This window comes from Microcaecilia unicolor, chromosome 3 (assembly GCF_901765095.1).
Source record: "Microcaecilia unicolor chromosome 3, aMicUni1.1, whole genome shotgun sequence".
In the NCBI taxonomy this organism is placed as follows: Eukaryota; Metazoa; Chordata; class Amphibia; order Gymnophiona; family Siphonopidae; genus Microcaecilia; species Microcaecilia unicolor.
In genome coordinates this window covers 165,917,271-165,934,854 of record NC_044033.1, presented here as the reverse complement: position 1 = coordinate 165,934,854, position 17,584 = coordinate 165,917,271, and the positions used below count along the sequence as shown (strand labels likewise).

The 17,584-nt window shown below is 47.2% G+C and overlaps 1 protein-coding gene across 9 annotated transcripts in view; it reads left to right on the top strand.

Moving 5' to 3' along the window:
• EPB41L2 (erythrocyte membrane protein band 4.1 like 2) overlaps positions 1 to 17,584 on the top strand; it is a 503,144-nt gene that overhangs the window by 261,398 nt on the left and 224,162 nt on the right. For all 9 annotated transcript variants that reach the window (XM_030196542.1, XM_030196541.1, XM_030196540.1 and 6 more), the window contains exon 8: positions 3,536 to 3,623. In XM_030196542.1, coding sequence (XP_030052402.1) covers positions 3,536 to 3,623 — 88 coding nt within the window. The remainder of the gene's footprint in view (positions 1 to 3,535; positions 3,624 to 17,584) is intronic.

The window sequence follows — 17,584 nt, the reverse complement described above, 5'->3', positions numbered from 1 at the left end:
ATAACAATGGAGAGCCCTGGGGACCCCACAAAACATTGAGTGAGTGCAAGAAACTCCAGAACCAGTGTGATCTAAAAATGATCTATCCTGTAAAAAGGAGGAAAACCACTGAAATGTTACACCTGTAAGTCCAATAGTCTCTAATCATGAAAGAAGCACGGAATGGTTCACCAGGTCAAAAGCGTCCAACAAATCGAGACATACCACCAAAGCAATGTTGCCCTTATCTAAAATTGAACGTAGGTCAATTAAAAGTGAGACCATCAATGTTTTGTACTATTATGCGGAAACCAGTCTGATGAGGTTGGAGAACATTTGTTTTATCAACAGAAGCCAGTAGTTGTAAGTATACCACTTTCTCTAATACTTCTCACACAAAAGATAAATTAGATACCAGCCCATAGCTTTCTGCAACAGATAAATCTAAGCAAGAATTTTTTAATGTCCGTCAAATGGCTGCTTGCTTCCGTAGTTTTAGGGATTATACCTAATTCAAGACTATCCCAGATCATATTAAATACTAATGGAAAAAGCCCTCGTCTGTGTTAACCATCTGTATGGTTGAAATCAATCTAGTGCACCAAAATTAGGTCTAAGAGAACACAAGATTATATTAAATTTAGTTTATGAAGGTAAAGAGAAGTCAGAGTGGCAATAGATAACAAACTGTTATTTTCACTAGAACCAATAGGAGAGGAGGATAAAGAACTTACAGGTAAGGCAGAACGAGGAAGAGAGATTTGTGAAATTGAAATTAATTTTGTGGTCAGTTATTTGCTGGATGTCTGAAAACAGTCTGAAATTAAATATTAAGAAGACACAGATTTTGTTGTTGGCAATTTATGAATCAGATGATGTTCCAACAGTACTTCAAATTGATAATGAGTCTTTATTGCCTGAGATTTGAAAGATTTAAGTATGATGCTTGATGAAAGTTTGACTATGAAGTTACATGTGTGTAAGATTATCAGAGATGTGTACTATAAACTGTGTTTGGTAAGAAGATTGAAGCCTTTACTAAAGCCACACAATTTCAGAACTGTTGTACAAAGTTTAGTGTTTGACTATGCAAATACCTTATTGTTAGGACTTTGAAAGACTCGGATAAAAGCAATAAAATAGCCCAAAATTCAGTGGCTAGGGTTTTGTCAGGGACCAGTCACTTTGAACATATTACTCCTGTATTGAAGAGCTTCAATACAGCTTACATTGGTTATCTATTGAATTTAGGATTCAGTTTAAAATTCTCTGTTTAGTTTTCAAGGTATTAGCAAAACAGGTTTCAAAGACTCTGGCAACTAAGCTCCATATTTACCAACCAAGTTTTGTTACGAACAGGAACTCAACAATTACTTGATATTCCATCTCATCATGTTAGTTCTGAGGAATATAGAAATAAGATCTTTTATACTGTGGTGCGAATCAGTGAGGGACACAGTGCAGACTAGAAAGTTGCATGGGAACGAGGATAGCGGAATTCCCGCGGGTACTGCGGGAATTCCCCTCCCCCCTCCATGTCTGTGGGGATCCCATGGGGATGGATCTAGGTCCGCGGGAATACCGTGGGGATGGACCTAGATACTATGAGATCCCTGTGGAAGTGCCTTCCCTCCCCCAAGCCCAGGGTGCCCTCTGGGCACATACCTCTGGGTGTCCTGGAGGTCTAGTTGCTTCTTCGTGACAGAAAAGATTCCTACTCTTTCCTGCCTACTTCTACGGTGTTTATCCTCTCCTCTTTGCTCTTTTAACATGACCGCTGAGACTTTCAGCAGCAGCCTCATGAGACTTCCATGGAAGTCTTGCGAGGCCGCCGCTGGAAGTCTTGGCAGCCATGTTAAAAAAAAAGCAGAGACGAGAGCATCAGCACCACAGGACCGGGCAGGAAAGAGTGGGGATCTTTCCTGCCCCGTAGAAGGCATTAGACCACCAGGCTACCTTGAGCTATGTGCCAGGAGGGCACCCAGGGTCGGAGGGGAGGTGGATGGATAGAGTCAAGGAGGTAAAAAGGTGTCTGTCTCTCCTTCCTCATGCTGTCATCATCGCCGTACACGCAAAGCGAGTGAACCTATGAGCTGCTGCATCCACGTTGTCGTTCTTTGTTGGTGGCATTTTTATTTAATCTCCCTTATATTTTTAAACATGCCAGCTTGTGCAGCATATGGATGTACACAGAGGAAGTATAATAGAGTAGTAATTTGTTATAAATTGTAATTAATGCACTATTTGGAGGGGCTGGTTATAGGGACACCCTAGCATGTGTTATATTTGTGCAGAGATTTATTTCTCCTGGTAAAGGGCCACTAAAGCAGACAACAGTTATTGAAATCAGGTGCTCAACATTCAGAGTTTCTATCAATTTACTTATTTGTGACATTTATATCCCACATTAAACATGAATTAAGTTGAAACCTGGGAGCATTTAAAATCTTTTTTTTTTCCCTGTGCCTACATCAAAAGAAAAAGATGGCATGTGGGAACTTTCTCCTTTTATTTTGTAAATTGCCTTTTTTTATTACTACTTTTTCACAGAAAGGTATTGAACAATTAGAGAGAGGCTTCCTTCATGCAGAAGATTTGTCCATCATCAGTCTAAATGTGCCAACATTGTCCAGTTCAGAACACTATTAGCCGCCAAGTTCATACAAAGTTAATTATGTTCAGTAGAAAATAAATCTGTTGCCTCAGGCTGCTAGCGATGTGAATACTGCATCAAGTATTACATATTAAGGACATTTGCTTTAAACTTAGTTTTAATTCATTTTCCCAGTCCTTACATTTACATAGTTTTGCTTTGTAATCCCAAAGGTGAATCCTAAGGATGGTTGAACAGTGTTGTTTCTGACTTTATTTTGAAATTTGGGCTGCTTTGGGTCCTGTGCTGATCTGTACATCTGCATATAGAATCTGGCTTTCTGGGGGGGGGGGGCAAGGTGACTGCAGCACAGCAAGGGCTTGGTGGGCCGGGAGCTGGGATGGAGCAGGATGGGCGGGGACGAGTTAGATTCCCCACGAGGACAGGTGGGGATGGGTTGGATTTCTGTCCCCATGCAACTCTCTGGGTTAGATGTCCCTAGATATATTTGGAGTTGCAGTTTAGCCACCTTGCAGCAGGTGGCACTAGATCTGCTGTGTTAGAGGCTGACCTGCTGAGCTACTGTAGCAGAGCCAGTGCATTATGGGAAAGTTAGGCTGCCTGGCCAGGAGGGAATTCAAAAGGCAGGGCCAAGCAGAAGTTAAGAGGCCCAGGGGAGAAAGGAGAGGCCCCAGCATATGCCCTGACTGAAGACATCCACATGCTGTGATCGGGCTGAGGTAAGCCCTTGTTGACAACTGATTGAACTTTTGCATGTTTGCTGGAGGTCTGGCCTTGTTTGGGGCATGGTGTTATAATACTAGAGAAGCTGTGGAAATGGTAAAACAATTGTACTGTCTATAAGTACTCACAGATTGCCTTTTATTGTTGTCAGTGTTTTCTTTGGCCTTTGCTGTATGTAACGTTCATTTTTGTCAGTTAATAGTTCTGTTATATTTCTAGGTGCTTGACTCCAGCACAGGCAGACTTTCAGTTCTTAGAAAATGCCAAGAAGTTGTCCATGTATGGAGTGGATTTGCATCATGCTAAGGTAAAGGAAGTTTATATTTTCATATACAGAGCAGCCAAGGGGTACCAATTTTTGAGAGGGCGATTTTAGTACAAGCCCCCCCAGCCCCGCCCCACATTCCTTGGCTGCACCCCCTGGCACCTCAATCCCATCGCCATTTCAGAAAATATTTTATTTACTAGCCTAATACCCTTTTCAGTTAGCTTTCAGAGGCCAAAACCTCCTGCCTCAGGTCAGGTCAGGACAGTATAATGGTGTTATGGTATCCTCTCCTGACCTGATGAAGGAATTGCTGGTCTCTGAAGGCTAATCAAAAATGTTTTAAAATCAGTGAAGATATTACCTTATTTTCTAATTTGTGTTTTATTTGCATTTATTAACCTTTATTAACACAGCTACCACATTACTTTATCCTAAATTAAAAATAACATAATTTTCTGCACTTTGTTGTCTGGCCGTTTACTTTTTCTAATGGTGTTGGTCCCAGTCTCTTGATTGCGTTTTCCTTCGTCATCTCTTCACTCCCTTGTCAGGGTTTCCTGTTCATTTGTCATTTTTCTCTCCTTTTTCTTTGTTTTCTTTTTTTTTTATTTCATTTGTAGAAGCAGTTTTATTATAAAGCCAGGTAAGTGAAATAAACAAGTAATACAAATGGATAACATATGACATCCTGGACAGCTCAAAGTAAGAGAAATAGTCAAACTTCCTTATTTTAATACCCCCCCCCCCCCCCCCCCCCAATAAAGAACTCCTCCATCCCCTCCCCAAATGTATGTCAGTGAATAACTCCTCCCAACCTCTCAAGACCTATTCCTCAACGGCAAGAAATACAAGGATAAAGTAACTCCTCTCCCCTTAAACAGAACAAGCAGTCAAAAATGGCTCCCAAAGCACTTCCCATTTAGGCAAGGTCTTCTTTTTCACAGCTGTCAGGCGTTCCATTTCACAAATATACCACAATTTAGTAATCCAGTGTATCAGGGAAGGGACTACATGCTGTTTCCAATGCTTCGCCAAATTAAGGCGAGCCGCATGTAGTGCATGGCAAACTAAGAAGGACTGTAGTTTGGTAAGCCCAGCTGCTTTCCTATCCAACAAAAACACGGCAGGATGCCATTGCACTGGTCTACCCTGTGACACTAGGAAACAAAGCAGTGAAAACAACAATCTTAGTAAATCACTTCTTATCAACACAGCAGAAAGTGAGACTAAACAAAAAACTAAACAGAAGACAAAAATGCCACTGAAATGTAGATGGAAAGCAATGACCACAAATGTTCGCAGTCTAAGCAACAAAGTTCATGACCTGCAAGCCCTGATGTTAGAGGCAGACTTAGACATTGTTACTATCACGGAGACGTGGCTGAATGATTCCCAGCAACCAGAACCCTCATCCACACTCTTATCACCTCCTGCTTAAACTACTGCAACTTGCTTCTCACAGGTCTCCCACTGAGCCATCTCTCTCCTCTTCAGTCTGTTCAAAATTCTGCTGCACGACTAATATTCCGCCAGGGTCGTTATGCTCATATTAGCCCTCTCTTCAAGTCACTTCATTGGCTCCCTATCCGTTTCCACATTCAGTTCAAACTCCTCTTACTGACTTACAAATGCATTCACTCTGCAGCTCCTCAGTACCTCTCCACTCTCATCTCTCCCTACACTCCTCCCCGGGAATGCCGCTTACTGGGCAAATCTCTCTTATCTGCACCCTTCTCCTCCACCGCTAACTTCAGGCTCCGTTCCTTCTGTCTTGCTGCACCGTATGCCTGGAAAAAACTTCCTGAGCCGGTACGCCAAGCCTCATCTCTGGCCATCTTCAAATCTAAGCTAAAAACCCACCTTTTTGATGCTGCTTTTAACTCCTAAACCTAACCCTTCAACTGTCCCCTATCCCTGATATGTTCTGTCTGTCCTAACCCTTATCCCTTACTTGTCCTGTCTGTCTGTCATAATTAGATTGTAAGCTCTATCGAGCAGGGACTGTCTGTCCATGTTCAAGTGTGAAGCGCTGCGTACGTCCGTTAGCGCTATAGAAATGATAAGTAGTAGTAGTAGTAATGAATGGGATGCAACCATACCAGGCTATAATCTATTTAGGAAGGATAGAGGTGGTCGTAAAGGTGGAGGAGTAGCTCTGTATGTGAGAAATGATATCGCAGCGACTGAAATGACAGGGGCCTGGGGAAAGGAAGAAGCGATATGGATCACCTTAAAAAGAGATGATGGAACCTCTGTCCACATGGGTGTTGTCTACAGACTTCCGACACAATCGGAAGAACTAGATAAAGATCTGGTCACAGATATCCATAAGTTGGGAAAGAAAAGAGAGGTGCCGTTGCTGGGAGATTTCAGTCTGCCTGATGTGGATTGGAAAGTTCCATCTGTGAAATCGAAAAGAAGTAGAAAGATCGTGGATGCATTTCAAAGTGCTCTACTCAGACAAATGGTGATGGAACCTACGAGAGATGAAGCGACGCTGGATCTGGTGCTCACAAGTGGGGCTAGTGTGTCAAATGTCCAAGTGGGTGCCCACCTGGACAGCAGTAACCATCAAACAGTTTGGTTTGATATAACAGCTAAAGTTGGGGGCAGCCACTCAAAACTCAAAAGTCCTGGATTTCAAGCATGCTGACTTCAGTAAAATGGGGGAATACCTGAGGAAGGAGCTGATGGGCTGGGGGAACATATGAGAAATGGAAGAGCAGTGGTCCAGGCTGAAAGAAGCTATAAATATGGCCACAAACCTTTACGTAAGGAGAGTAAATAAAAGCAAGAGAAAAAGGAAACGGATATCATTCTCCAAGCAAGTGGCTGAGAAAATAAAGGCTAAAGAGTTGGCGTTCATAACATACAGAAAAACTCAAGAAGAGGAACATGGAGAGGAATACCGGATGGAACTGGAAGAAGCCAAGAGAGAGAGACGTCTGGCAAAAGCGGAAGAACAAATGGCTAGAAATGTAAGGAGGGGTGACAAAAATTTCTTCAGGTATATTAGTGAAAGGAGGAAGACTAAAAATGGAATTGTGAGACTGAAAGATGCTATGAACCACTATGTGAATAATGATGAAGGGGAAGCAAATTTGCTAAAGAAATACTTTTGTTCTGTTTTCATTGAAGAAAATCCTGGAGAAGGACCACGATTGATTGGCAAAAATACACATGAGAATGGAGCGAATATAGCACTGTTCACAGAAGCGAGTGTGTATGAACAAATTGAAAATCTAAAGGTGGACAAAGCCATGGGACTGGACGGAATCCACCTCAGAATATTGAGGGGGCTCAGAGATATTATGGCGGGTCCTCTTAAAAAGATTTGTTTAATAAATATTTGAAGATGGGAGAGGTTCCGTGGGATTGAAGAACAGTGGATGTGGTCTCTCTTCACAAAAGTGGTGATAAGGGAAGAAGCTGGAACCTACAGGCCGGTAAGCCTCACTTCGGTTATTGGAAAAGTAATGGAAGCGATGCTGAGGGAAAGGATAGTGAATTTCCTGGAAGCCAGTAAGTTGCAAGATCCGAGACAACATGGTTTTACCAAAGGTAAATCGTGTCAAACGAATATCATTGAATTCTTTGACTGGGTGACCGGAGAATTGAATCAGGAACGTGCTATAGATATCTACTCAGATTTTAGCAAAGCTTTTGACACGGTTCCCCACAGGAGGCTCTTGAATAAACTTGAGAGGCAGAATATAGGACCCGACGTGGTGAACTGGATTAGGAGCTGGTTGATGGACAGATGCCAGTGGGTAGTGATAAATGGAATTCTCTCGTATCAGGGAAAGGTGAGTAGTGGAGTGCCTCAGGGATCGGTGCTGGGGCCGATTCTGTTCAATATATTTGTGAGTGACATTGCCGAAGGGTTAGAAGGTAAAGTTTGCCTTTTTGCGGATGACACCAAGATTTGTAACAGAGTGGACACCTGGGAGGGAGTGGAAAACGTGAAAAAAGATCTGCAGAAGCTAGAAGAATGGTCTAATATTTGGCTATTAAAATTCAATGCCAAGAAATGCAAAGTGATGCACTTAAGGAGTAGAAATGCACGGGAGATGTATGTGTTAAGCGGTGAGAGTCTGATATGTACAGACGGGGAGAGGGATCTTGGGGTTGATAGTATCTGAGGATCTGAAGGCGACGAAGCAGTGTGACAAGGCGGTGGCCGTAGCCAGAAGGTTGCTAGGCTGTATAGAGAGAGGTGTGACCAGCAGAAGAAAGGAGGTGTTGATGCCCCTGTACAAGTTGTTGGTGAGGCCCCACGTGGAGTATTGTGTTCAGTTTTGGAGGCTGTATCTTGCTAAGGATGTAAAAAAAAAATTTGAAGTGGTGGAAAGAAAAGCTACAAAAATGGTATGGGATTTCCATTACAAAACATATGAGGAGAGACTTGCTGACCTGAACATGTATACCCTGGAGGAAAGGAGAAACAGGAGTGACATGATACAGACGTTCAAATATTTGAAAGGTATTAATCCGCAAACGAACCTGTTCCGGAGACGGGAAGGTGGTAGAACTAGAGGACATGAAATGAGGTTGAAGGGGGGCAGACTCGAGAAAAATGTCAGGAAGTATTTTTTCACAGAGAGAGTGGTGGATACTTGGAGTGCCCTCCCGCGGGAGGTGGTGGAGATGAAAACGGTAACGGAATTCAAACATGCGTGGGATAAACACAAAGGAATCCTGTTCAGAAGGAATGGATCCTCAGAAGCTTAGCGGAGATTGGGTGGCAGCACTGGTGGTTGGGAGGCGGGGCTAGTACTGGGCAGACTTGTATGGTCTGTGCCCGGAAAATGGTAGATACAAATCAAGGTCAAGTATACATATAAAGTAGCGCATATGAGTTTATCTTGTTGGGCAGACTGGATGGAACATGCAGGTCTTTTTCTGCTGTTGCCTAATATGTTACTGTCAGGCTTATTTTTGAAAGTGATCGCTGGCGATCTTCCGACATAAATCGGGAGATTGCCGGCGATCTCTGAAAAGCGGCGAAATCTGTATAATCGAAAGTGGCTTTTTTGACACCATTGCTGTTTTCCCGTCGCTGCACCAGCGAAAGTTCAATGGGGCATGTCGGCAGCGTAGCGAAGGCGGGGCATGGGCGTGGCTACCAGATGGCCGGCTTTTGTGAAAAATGGAAAAAAAAAGTGGCGTTAATCAGTATTTCGCCGGGTTTACTTGGTCCTTTTATTTTCACGACCAAGCCTCAAAAAGGTGCCCCAACTGACCAGATGACCACTGGAGAGAATGGGGGATGATCTCCCCGTAGTCCCCCAGTGGTCACCAACCCCCTCCTACACTAAAAAAAATTAAAATAAAAACCTTTTTTTACCAGCCTGTATGCCAGCCTCAAATGTCATACCCAGCTCCCTGACAGCAGTATGAAAGTCCCTGAAGCAGTTTTTAATGGGTGCAGTGCACTTCAGGCAGGCAGACCCAGGCCCATCCCCCCCTACCTGTTACACTTGTGGTGCTAAGTGTTGAGCCCTCCAAACCCCCCCAAAACCCACTGTACCCACATGTAGGTGCCCCCCTTCACCCATAAGGGGAGTGGATTTGGGGGGCTCAGCACCCAAGGTAAGGGAGCTGTGCACCTAGGAGCTATTTGTGTATTTTTTAAACATTTTTAGAAGTGCCCCCTAGGGTGCCCGGTTGCTGACCTGTCATGTCAGGGGGACCGGTGCACTACAAATGCTGGCTCCTCCCAAGACCAAATGCCTTGGATTTCGCCGGGTTTGAGATCGCCGGCATTTTTTTCCATTATCGCTGAAAAACAAAACCGGCAATCTCAAACCCGGCAAACTGTGGCATTTGGTCGGGCTAAACCGTATTATCGAAAAAAAGATGGCCGGCCATCTTTTTCGATAATACGGTTCTAGCCAGCTGTTGCGCCGCCGCCAAAATAGTTCACCGGCGATGTTCAATTATGCCCCTCTGTTACCCAGCCACACCTGGGGACGGCACTGTTCTGCCCTCCAATAAGGTTGAGCCTTAGGACATGACCACCAGATGTGACCCATAGTACCCGGTATTAGACATCTCCTCCAGCAATATGAAGATTCTTTTGGGAGTATATGATGTAATCTCGCCGGAGTAAGGTACCAGCGGTAGAAAGCCTTTCTCCGAGGACAAGCAGGCTGATATTCTCACGTGTGGGTGACGTCACGTCGGCCCCCGGAGGATTTTCAGCAAAATTCTGGAGCAGTCTCTTCTGGAGCGTTCAACCGCGCATGGAGATCGCACTGCCTCCGGAGTGAAGTTCTTCTTTATTTCATCGAAGAGTGCTTAATTTGCCTTTTCGTTTTCTTTAAAAAAAAAAAAAAAAAAAAATTTTTTTCCTTTATTTTCTACTGTTCTCGCCCCTTTTTAATAAGTTCCCTTTATTTTTTGTGCGACTGCTGTTAGGCCGCTCGGTCGGGGTTTTTTTCTTTTCTGTGTCCCTTTTCTGACACAATCGCGTCTTTTGATTTCGCGGAGGCTATTTTCCCCGCCATGTCATCGAAGACGCCCAGCGGCTTCAAGCCATGCGCCCACTGCAACCGGACCATCTCTGGCACTGATCCGCACTCCTGGTGCTTTCAGTGCCTTGGGCTCGACCATTGTCCGGAGAGCTGTAAGATGCTGTCTTAAGATGAAAAAGCGCACCCAGCTCTCCAGAGAGGCCCAGAGAGAAAAGCTTTTTGGGTCCGGTACGTCGGCGTCGTGGACGTCTGAAGACCAGGTAAAGGCTGCCAAAAGACCGATGCACGCTGGGAGCAGTGATGCATCGAGTGGGTCTCCACCCGCCTCAGCGCCTCCTGCTTTGCAGGCCCCCCGGGACCGACCTGTATCGGACCCGGCCCCGAGAAGGCATGTGGATTCCACGTCATCCTCACCGGTACCAAGGAGTCTCGATGACGGGTGTTGGGCGAAGGCCAAGAAAAACCGTCATCGTTCTCCTTCTTGACATGGTACCGGAAGCTCCGGGTCGTCGAAGCATTCGGCACCCGAGAAGCGTCGACGCCGTGAGGATCGCTCTCCCTCTGTGATGGAGGTGTCGGCGCGACGGTCGTCTGGCTGTCCGGTACCAGCTCCTCGACCCCTACAGGTTCTGCCTCCGAGGTCCACACCGGCACCGCAGCCTTCCTCGACAGCTTCTCTTGATGAGCGCATCAAGGCTTTGTTTCCCAATTTTATGGAAGCAGTGCCGGAGGCTCCTGCGGCGCCTAGCCTTTTGCCTGTAGTGAGGTCTCCTTCTCCGGCACCGCTTGCGATACCGGAGTCGGCAGCCACCTGGGTTGACTCTTCATTTTCGTCAGTGGAGGAAGCTTCACCGGAGTCTTTGAGGGGATTGACTTCTCGACACCATCATCGAAGTCGTCGTACTTTCTCGTCGAGACAGGCTTGGATCCGGGCTGCTATTTCTGAGCTTTTGGCCCCATCTGATGATGGCTCATCTGATGATGATGGCAGGCCTGGACTTTTCTCGACCGAGGACTCTCTAGGTCTTCCATCTGATTCAACTCCCTCACCTCAGAAGCAGCTCTCCCCTCCAGAAAGTTTGTCTTTCTCCTCTTTTGTGTGGGAAATGTCTGAGGTCATTCCCTTCCCTGTGGAGACTGTGGATGAGCCCAGGGCTAAGATACTCGAGGTCCTGGATTATTCATCTCCACCTAAGTCTTCCACCACAGTTCCTTTTCATGATACACTCAAGGAAGTGCTGATGAGGAATTGGGGGAAGCCTCTTTCATGCCCAACTGTCCCGAAAAAGGCTGAGTCCTAGTACCGGGTCCACGGGGAACCCAGTTTCGTCCGGCCTCAGTTGCCTCATGATTCTGCGGTGGTGGATTCCACTCTCAGAAGGGCCAAAAGTTCTAGGAACTTTGCCTCAGCGCCCCTGGGGCGGGAACACAGAACTTTGGACTCTTTTGGGAGAAAGGCGTATCAGGCTGGCATGCTCGAGTCCAAAATCCAATCATACCAGCTCTACACGAGAATTCATTTGCGGAACTCAGTTAGGCAGCTTGAGAGCTTAGTTGATACGCTCCCGCCGGAGCAGGCTGAGCCTTTTCGCCAGGTGGTCAGGCAACAGAAGGCATGTCGCTAATTCCTGTCCAGGGGTATTTACGATACTTGCGATGTGACAACCAGGTTCTCTGCTATGGATATAGTGATGCGCAGACTCTCATGGCTGCGTGCCTTTAACCTGGAGGAACGAACTCAGCAGAAGATTGTGGATATCTCTTGCCGGGGGGATCATCTTTTTGGTGAGAAAGTTGAGGAGCTGATTGATCATCTCTATCAGCGTGACAATACTATGGACTCTCTCTCCCGCCGGGCGCCTTCTGCATCTACTTCCTCATCTAGAAAGTTTTTTTAGAGGGAAGGCAGGTGCTCCCTACGCCTCTAGGGGCCGTAGGTACACCTCTACTTCCAGGCAGCTGGTTCAGGCTCAGTCCCAGCGCAGTCGTTCTCGTCAACAGTGTGCGCCAAAGCAGGCCCCTGCAGCTCCCCAGCAAAAACCAGGAACGGGTTTTTGACTGGCTCCAGTTGAGCATAGCCGCTATCAAAGTGTCCATGCCAGACGATCTGCCGATTTTTTTCACCAAAGGTGGCCTCTCATAACCTCCGACCGGTGGGTTCTTCAAATAGTCCGGTTAGGATACACCCTCAATCTGGAATCCAAACCTCCATATTGCCCACCGAGAGCTCAATCTTTCAGCTCTCAGCATAGGCAAGTACTTGCAGAGGAACTCTCCGCCCTTCTCAGCGCCAATGCGGTTGAGCCCGTTCCACCAGGGCAGGAAGGGCTGGGATTCTATTCCAGGTACTTCCTTGTGCAAAAGAAAACAGGGGGGATGCGTCCCATCCTAGACCTAAGGGGCCTGAACAAATATCTGGTCCGAGAAAAATTCAGGGTGATTTCCCTAGGCACCCTTCTTCAAATGATTCAGGAAAACGATTGGCTATGCTCTCTGGACTTAAAGGATGCTTACACTCACATCTCGATACTTCCAGCTCACAGGAAGTATCTGCGGTTTTGGCTGGGTACGCAGCACTTTCAGTACTGTGTGCTGCCCTTTGGCTTGGTGTCTGCGCCCAGGGTATTTACCAAGTGCCTGGCAGTTGTTGCAGTGTCACTACGCAGACTGGGAGTGCATGTGTTCCCTTATCTCGACGATTGGCTGTTGAAGTGCACCTCCCAGGCAGCAGCATTACAGTCCATGTGGATGACTATTCAAGTGCTGGAGCTACTAGGATTTGTCATCAATTACCCAAAGTCCCATCTAATCCCAGTTCAAAAATTGGAATTCATAGTGGCTCTGTTGTGCACAAAGACAGCTTGTGCCTATCTTCCCGAGACAAGAGCGGACAACCTTCTGTCTCTGGTCTCCAGGGTTCAAGCGTCTCAGCAGATCACGGCTCGGCAGATGTTGACTTCTGGGGCACATGGCTTCCACAGTTCATGTAACTCCCATGGCACATCTACACATGAGATCAGCTCAGTGGACCCTAGCTTCCCAGTGGTTTCAAGCTACAGGGGATCTAGAAGATGTGATCCAGCTGTCCACCGACTTTCGGAATTCCCTTCAGTGGTGGACAATTCGATCCAATCTGATTTTGGGGCGCCCATTCCAAATCCCTCAGCCACAAAAAGTGCTGACGACGGATGCAACCCTTCTCGGGTGGGGAGCGCATGTAGATGGGCTTCACAGTCGAGGAGCTTGGTCCCTCCAGGAAAAGCGTCTTCAGATCAATCTCCTGGAGTTGCGAGCGATCTGGAACGTCCTAAAGGCTTTCAGAGATTGGCTGTCCAATCAAATTATTCAAATTCAGACACACAACCAGGTTGCCATGTACTACGTCAACAAGCAGGGGGGCACTGGATCTCTCCCTCTGTGTCAGGAAGCCTTACATATGTGGCTATGGGCTCGCCAATACGGCATGTTTCTTCAAGACATTTATCTACCAGGCGTAAACAACTGTCTGGCCGACAGACTGAGCAGGATAATGCAACCTCACGAGTGGTCGTTCAACATGACTGTAGCCCTAAAGATCTTCCGAGAGTGGGGCACCCCCTCGGTGGATGTTTTTGCCACTCAATTCAATCACAAGGTCCCTCAGTTCTGTTCCAGACTTCAGGCCCACGACACACTAGCATCGATGCCTTTCTTCTTCATTGGGGGGACAGGCCTTCTGTATGCGTATCCTCCCATACCTCTGGTGCGGAAGACTTTGCTGAAACTCAAGCAAGACCGAGGGTCCATGATTCTGATAGCGCCGTTTTGGCCCCGTCAGATCTGGTTCCCTCTTCTTCTGGAGTTATCTTCCGAAGAACCGTGAAGATTGGAGTGTTTTCCAACCCTCATTACTCAGAACAAGAGGGCGCTTCTACATCCCAACCTCCAGTCTCTGGCTCTCACAGCCTGGATGTTGAGTGCTTAGAATTCGCCTCCTTGGGTCTTTCTGAGGGTGTCTCCCGAGTCTTGCTTGCTTCCAGGAAAGATTCCAATAAAAGGTGTTACTCCTTTAAATGGAAGAGGTTTGCCGTCCGTTGTGACAGCAGGGCCCTAGATCCCTTTTCTTGTCCTACACAGACTCTGCTTGAATACCTTCTACACTTATCAGAGTCTGGTCTCAAGACCAACTCAGTAAGAGTTCACCTTAGTGCGATTAGTGCTTATAATCAACATGTAGAAGGTCAGCCTATCTCTGGACAGCCTTTAGTTGTTAGCTTCATGAGAGGTTTGCTTTTGTCAAAGCCCCCTGTCAAGCCTCCTCCAGTGTCATGGGATCTCAATGTCATTCTCACCCAGCTGATGAAACCCCCTTTCGAGCCACTGAATTCCTGCCATCTGAAGTACTTGACCTGGAAGGTCATTTTCTTGGTGGCTGTTACTTCAGCTCGTAGGGTCAGTGAGCTTCAGGCTCTAGTGGTTCATGCTCCTTATCTTAAATTTTATCATAACAGAGTAGTCCTCTGCACGCACCCTAAGTTCCTGCCGAAGGTGGTGTCGGAGTTCCATCTGAACCAGTCGATTGTCTTGCCAACATTCTTTCCCCGTCCTCATACTCGTCCTTGCGAAAGCAAGCTGTGTGCATTGGACTGCAAAAGAGCATTGGCCTTTTACGTGGAGCGGACAAGACCCCACAGACAGTCCGCCCAGTTGTTTATTTCTTTTAATCCCAACAAGAGGGGAGTTGCTGTCGGGGAAACACACCATATCTAATTGGCTAGCAGATTGCATTTCCTTCACTTATGCCTAAGCTGGGCTGACTTTAGAGGGCCATGTCATGGCTCATAATGTTAGAGCCATGGCTGCGTCAGTGGCTCATCTGAGATCAGTCACTATTGAAGAGATCTGCAAGGCTGCGACGTGGTCATCAGTCCACACATTCACATCTCATTACTGCCTTCAGCAGGACAGTCGACGTGACAGTCAGTTTGGGCAGTCGGTGCTGCAAATCTGTTAAGGGTTTAGAATCCAACTCCAACCCTCCTAGGCCCATTTTTATTCTGTTCCAGGCTGCACTCTCAGCTGTTTCTTGTTTCAGGTCAATCTTTGTTATGCCCTCGCCGTTGCGAGGTCCAATTGACCAATGGTTATTGTTTTGAGCGAGCCTGAGGGCTAGGGATACCCCACACGTGAGAATATCAGCCTGCTTGTCCTCGGAGAAAGCGAAGTTTCTTACCTGAAGCAGGTATTCTCCGAGGACAGCAGGCTGGATATTCTTACAATCCCTCCCACCTCCCCTTTGGAGTTGTCTTCCCTTTCAACTTTTGGATTTAACTGAGGAGCGGGACCGCGCAACGGGCGGGAAATTGTGTGCGCGCATGCGCAGTGCGATCGCCACGCGCGGTAGAAAGCTCCAGAAGAGACTTCTACAGATTTTTGCTGAAAATCCTCTGGGGGCCGACGTGATGTCACCCATATGTGAGAATATCCAGCCTGCAGTCCTCGGGGAGAATACCTGCTTCAGGTAAGAAACTTCGCTTTATTGCATTTTCTTTAAAAGGAACAGCCAGGGAAGATTTCAACAAGGTTCTCCACAAAATCAGCCAAAATTGTAACACCCAACCTCTTTTCCCAGTTAACACTATGAAGTATGTATACTTGCTTCTCACAGGTCTCCCACTTAGCCATCTCTCTCCTCTTCAATCTGTTCAAAATTCTGCTGCACGACTAATATTCCACCAGTGTCGTTATGCTCATATTAGCCCTCTCCTCAAGTCACTTCACTGGCTTCCTAACCGTTTCCGCATACAGTTCAAACTCCTCTTATTGACCTATAAGTGCATTCACTCTGCAGCTCCTCAGTACCTCTCCACTCTCATCTCTCCCTACATTCCTTTTTGATGCTACTTTTAACTCTTAACCCTTATTCACTTGATCAGAACCCTTATTTTCTCCGAGGACAAGCAAGCTCAATATTCTTTCGTGTGGGTCGTCGTCTGCGACGGCCCAGGAGACCGGAAGAAACTTCAAAAGCACAGGAATCTTCCCGAACGTTCCGTCGTGCGGGCCGACTCGTGCATGCACGAGCATGCAGTGCTTAGTTCTTTTTGATCCGCGCCTCAGGAGAGTTATGTTCGTTGCTAACTCCCTTTTTTCAACTCAGGAGAACCGTTTTTGCGTTCATCGCGCCCCTTCTCTCTTTTTTCCTTTTCCTTTCTTCAATTTATAAAAAAAAAAAATTTGTTTGTTTTCTCTTATTTTTTTAGTTTTCCTCACCACTTGGAAGTTTCCTTTCTTTTTTCGTTGCGGCCGTCTTTAGGCTGCTCGGCCGCGTCCTTTTTGCCTTTTTATTTGGCATCATCGAACCTTTTGATTTTGCGGACGCTATTTTCCCGCCCATGTCATCGAAGACTCCCAGCGGCTTCAAACGCTGTACTCACTGCAACCGGACCATCTCAGGTACCGACCCCCACGCATGGTGCCTCCAGTGTCTTGGGCCCGATCATCTTCCAGCTGCTTGCAAGCTGTGTAAGTTCATGAAGAAGAGGACCCAGGTGGCTCGAGAGGCTCAGTGTGAGAAACTGTTTTCTGATCGGTTCGGTCCTTCGACATCGGCGTTGACGTCGAGGGAAGCAGCGACACCAGGAGTCCAAGTAATGGCTGCCAGAAGACCGCATCGAGCTGGGAGCAGCGAGGCATCCAGTGGGTCTCCACCCGTCTTGAGGCCTACTGCTATGCAGGCCCCCCGGGACCAACCTTCGTCGGACCCGTCCCCAAGGAGGCGTGAGGATTCGACATCTTTTTGGTACCGAGGAGTCTCGATGACGGGCGTCAAGCGAAGGCGAAGAAGCATCATCGATCGTCTTCCATCCACAGTACCGAGAACTCCGAGGAGCCGAGGGAGTCGGCGCCAGAAGGACCGCTTACCCTCCATTCAGGAGGTGCCAATGCGTCGGTCATTTGGCAGCCTGGTACCGGCTCTCGAGCCCCCTCAGATTCTGGCACCGACTCCTGCACAGGCCCCCCAGCCTTTTCCGATGGCAGCTCTTGACTAGCGCATCAGGGCCCTTCTTCCGGAGCTTCTGGAAGGGTTGCTGCGCCAGTCTACCACGGTGTCAGGGAGTGCTTGCGCCTTCTGTACCTACTGTAGAGGCGGCATCTGGGCCATCACCTGTGGGGAGGTCTCTGTCCTCAGTACAGCTTGTGGTGCCGGCGTCAGCTGCCACCCGAGTCGATTCCCCCTCGACGTCGGTGGAGGAAGCTTCACCGGAGTCTAGGCAGGGGTCGTCTTCTTGACACCCCCCACGAGTTCGTCAGTCCTTGACATCGAGGCAGACTCGGGTTCGGGCTACTCTTAGGTAGCTTCTGTCCGATACAGAAGATGAGCGCTCGTGGGAAGCAGAGGAAGACCCCAGGTACTTTTCAATGGAAGAGTCCTGTCGGCTGCCCTCTGATCCTGTTCCACCGATTGAAGCAAGGATGTCTCCACTTGAGAGTCTTCCTTTCTCATCCTTTGTGCGGGAAATGTCTAAGGACATTCCATTTCCT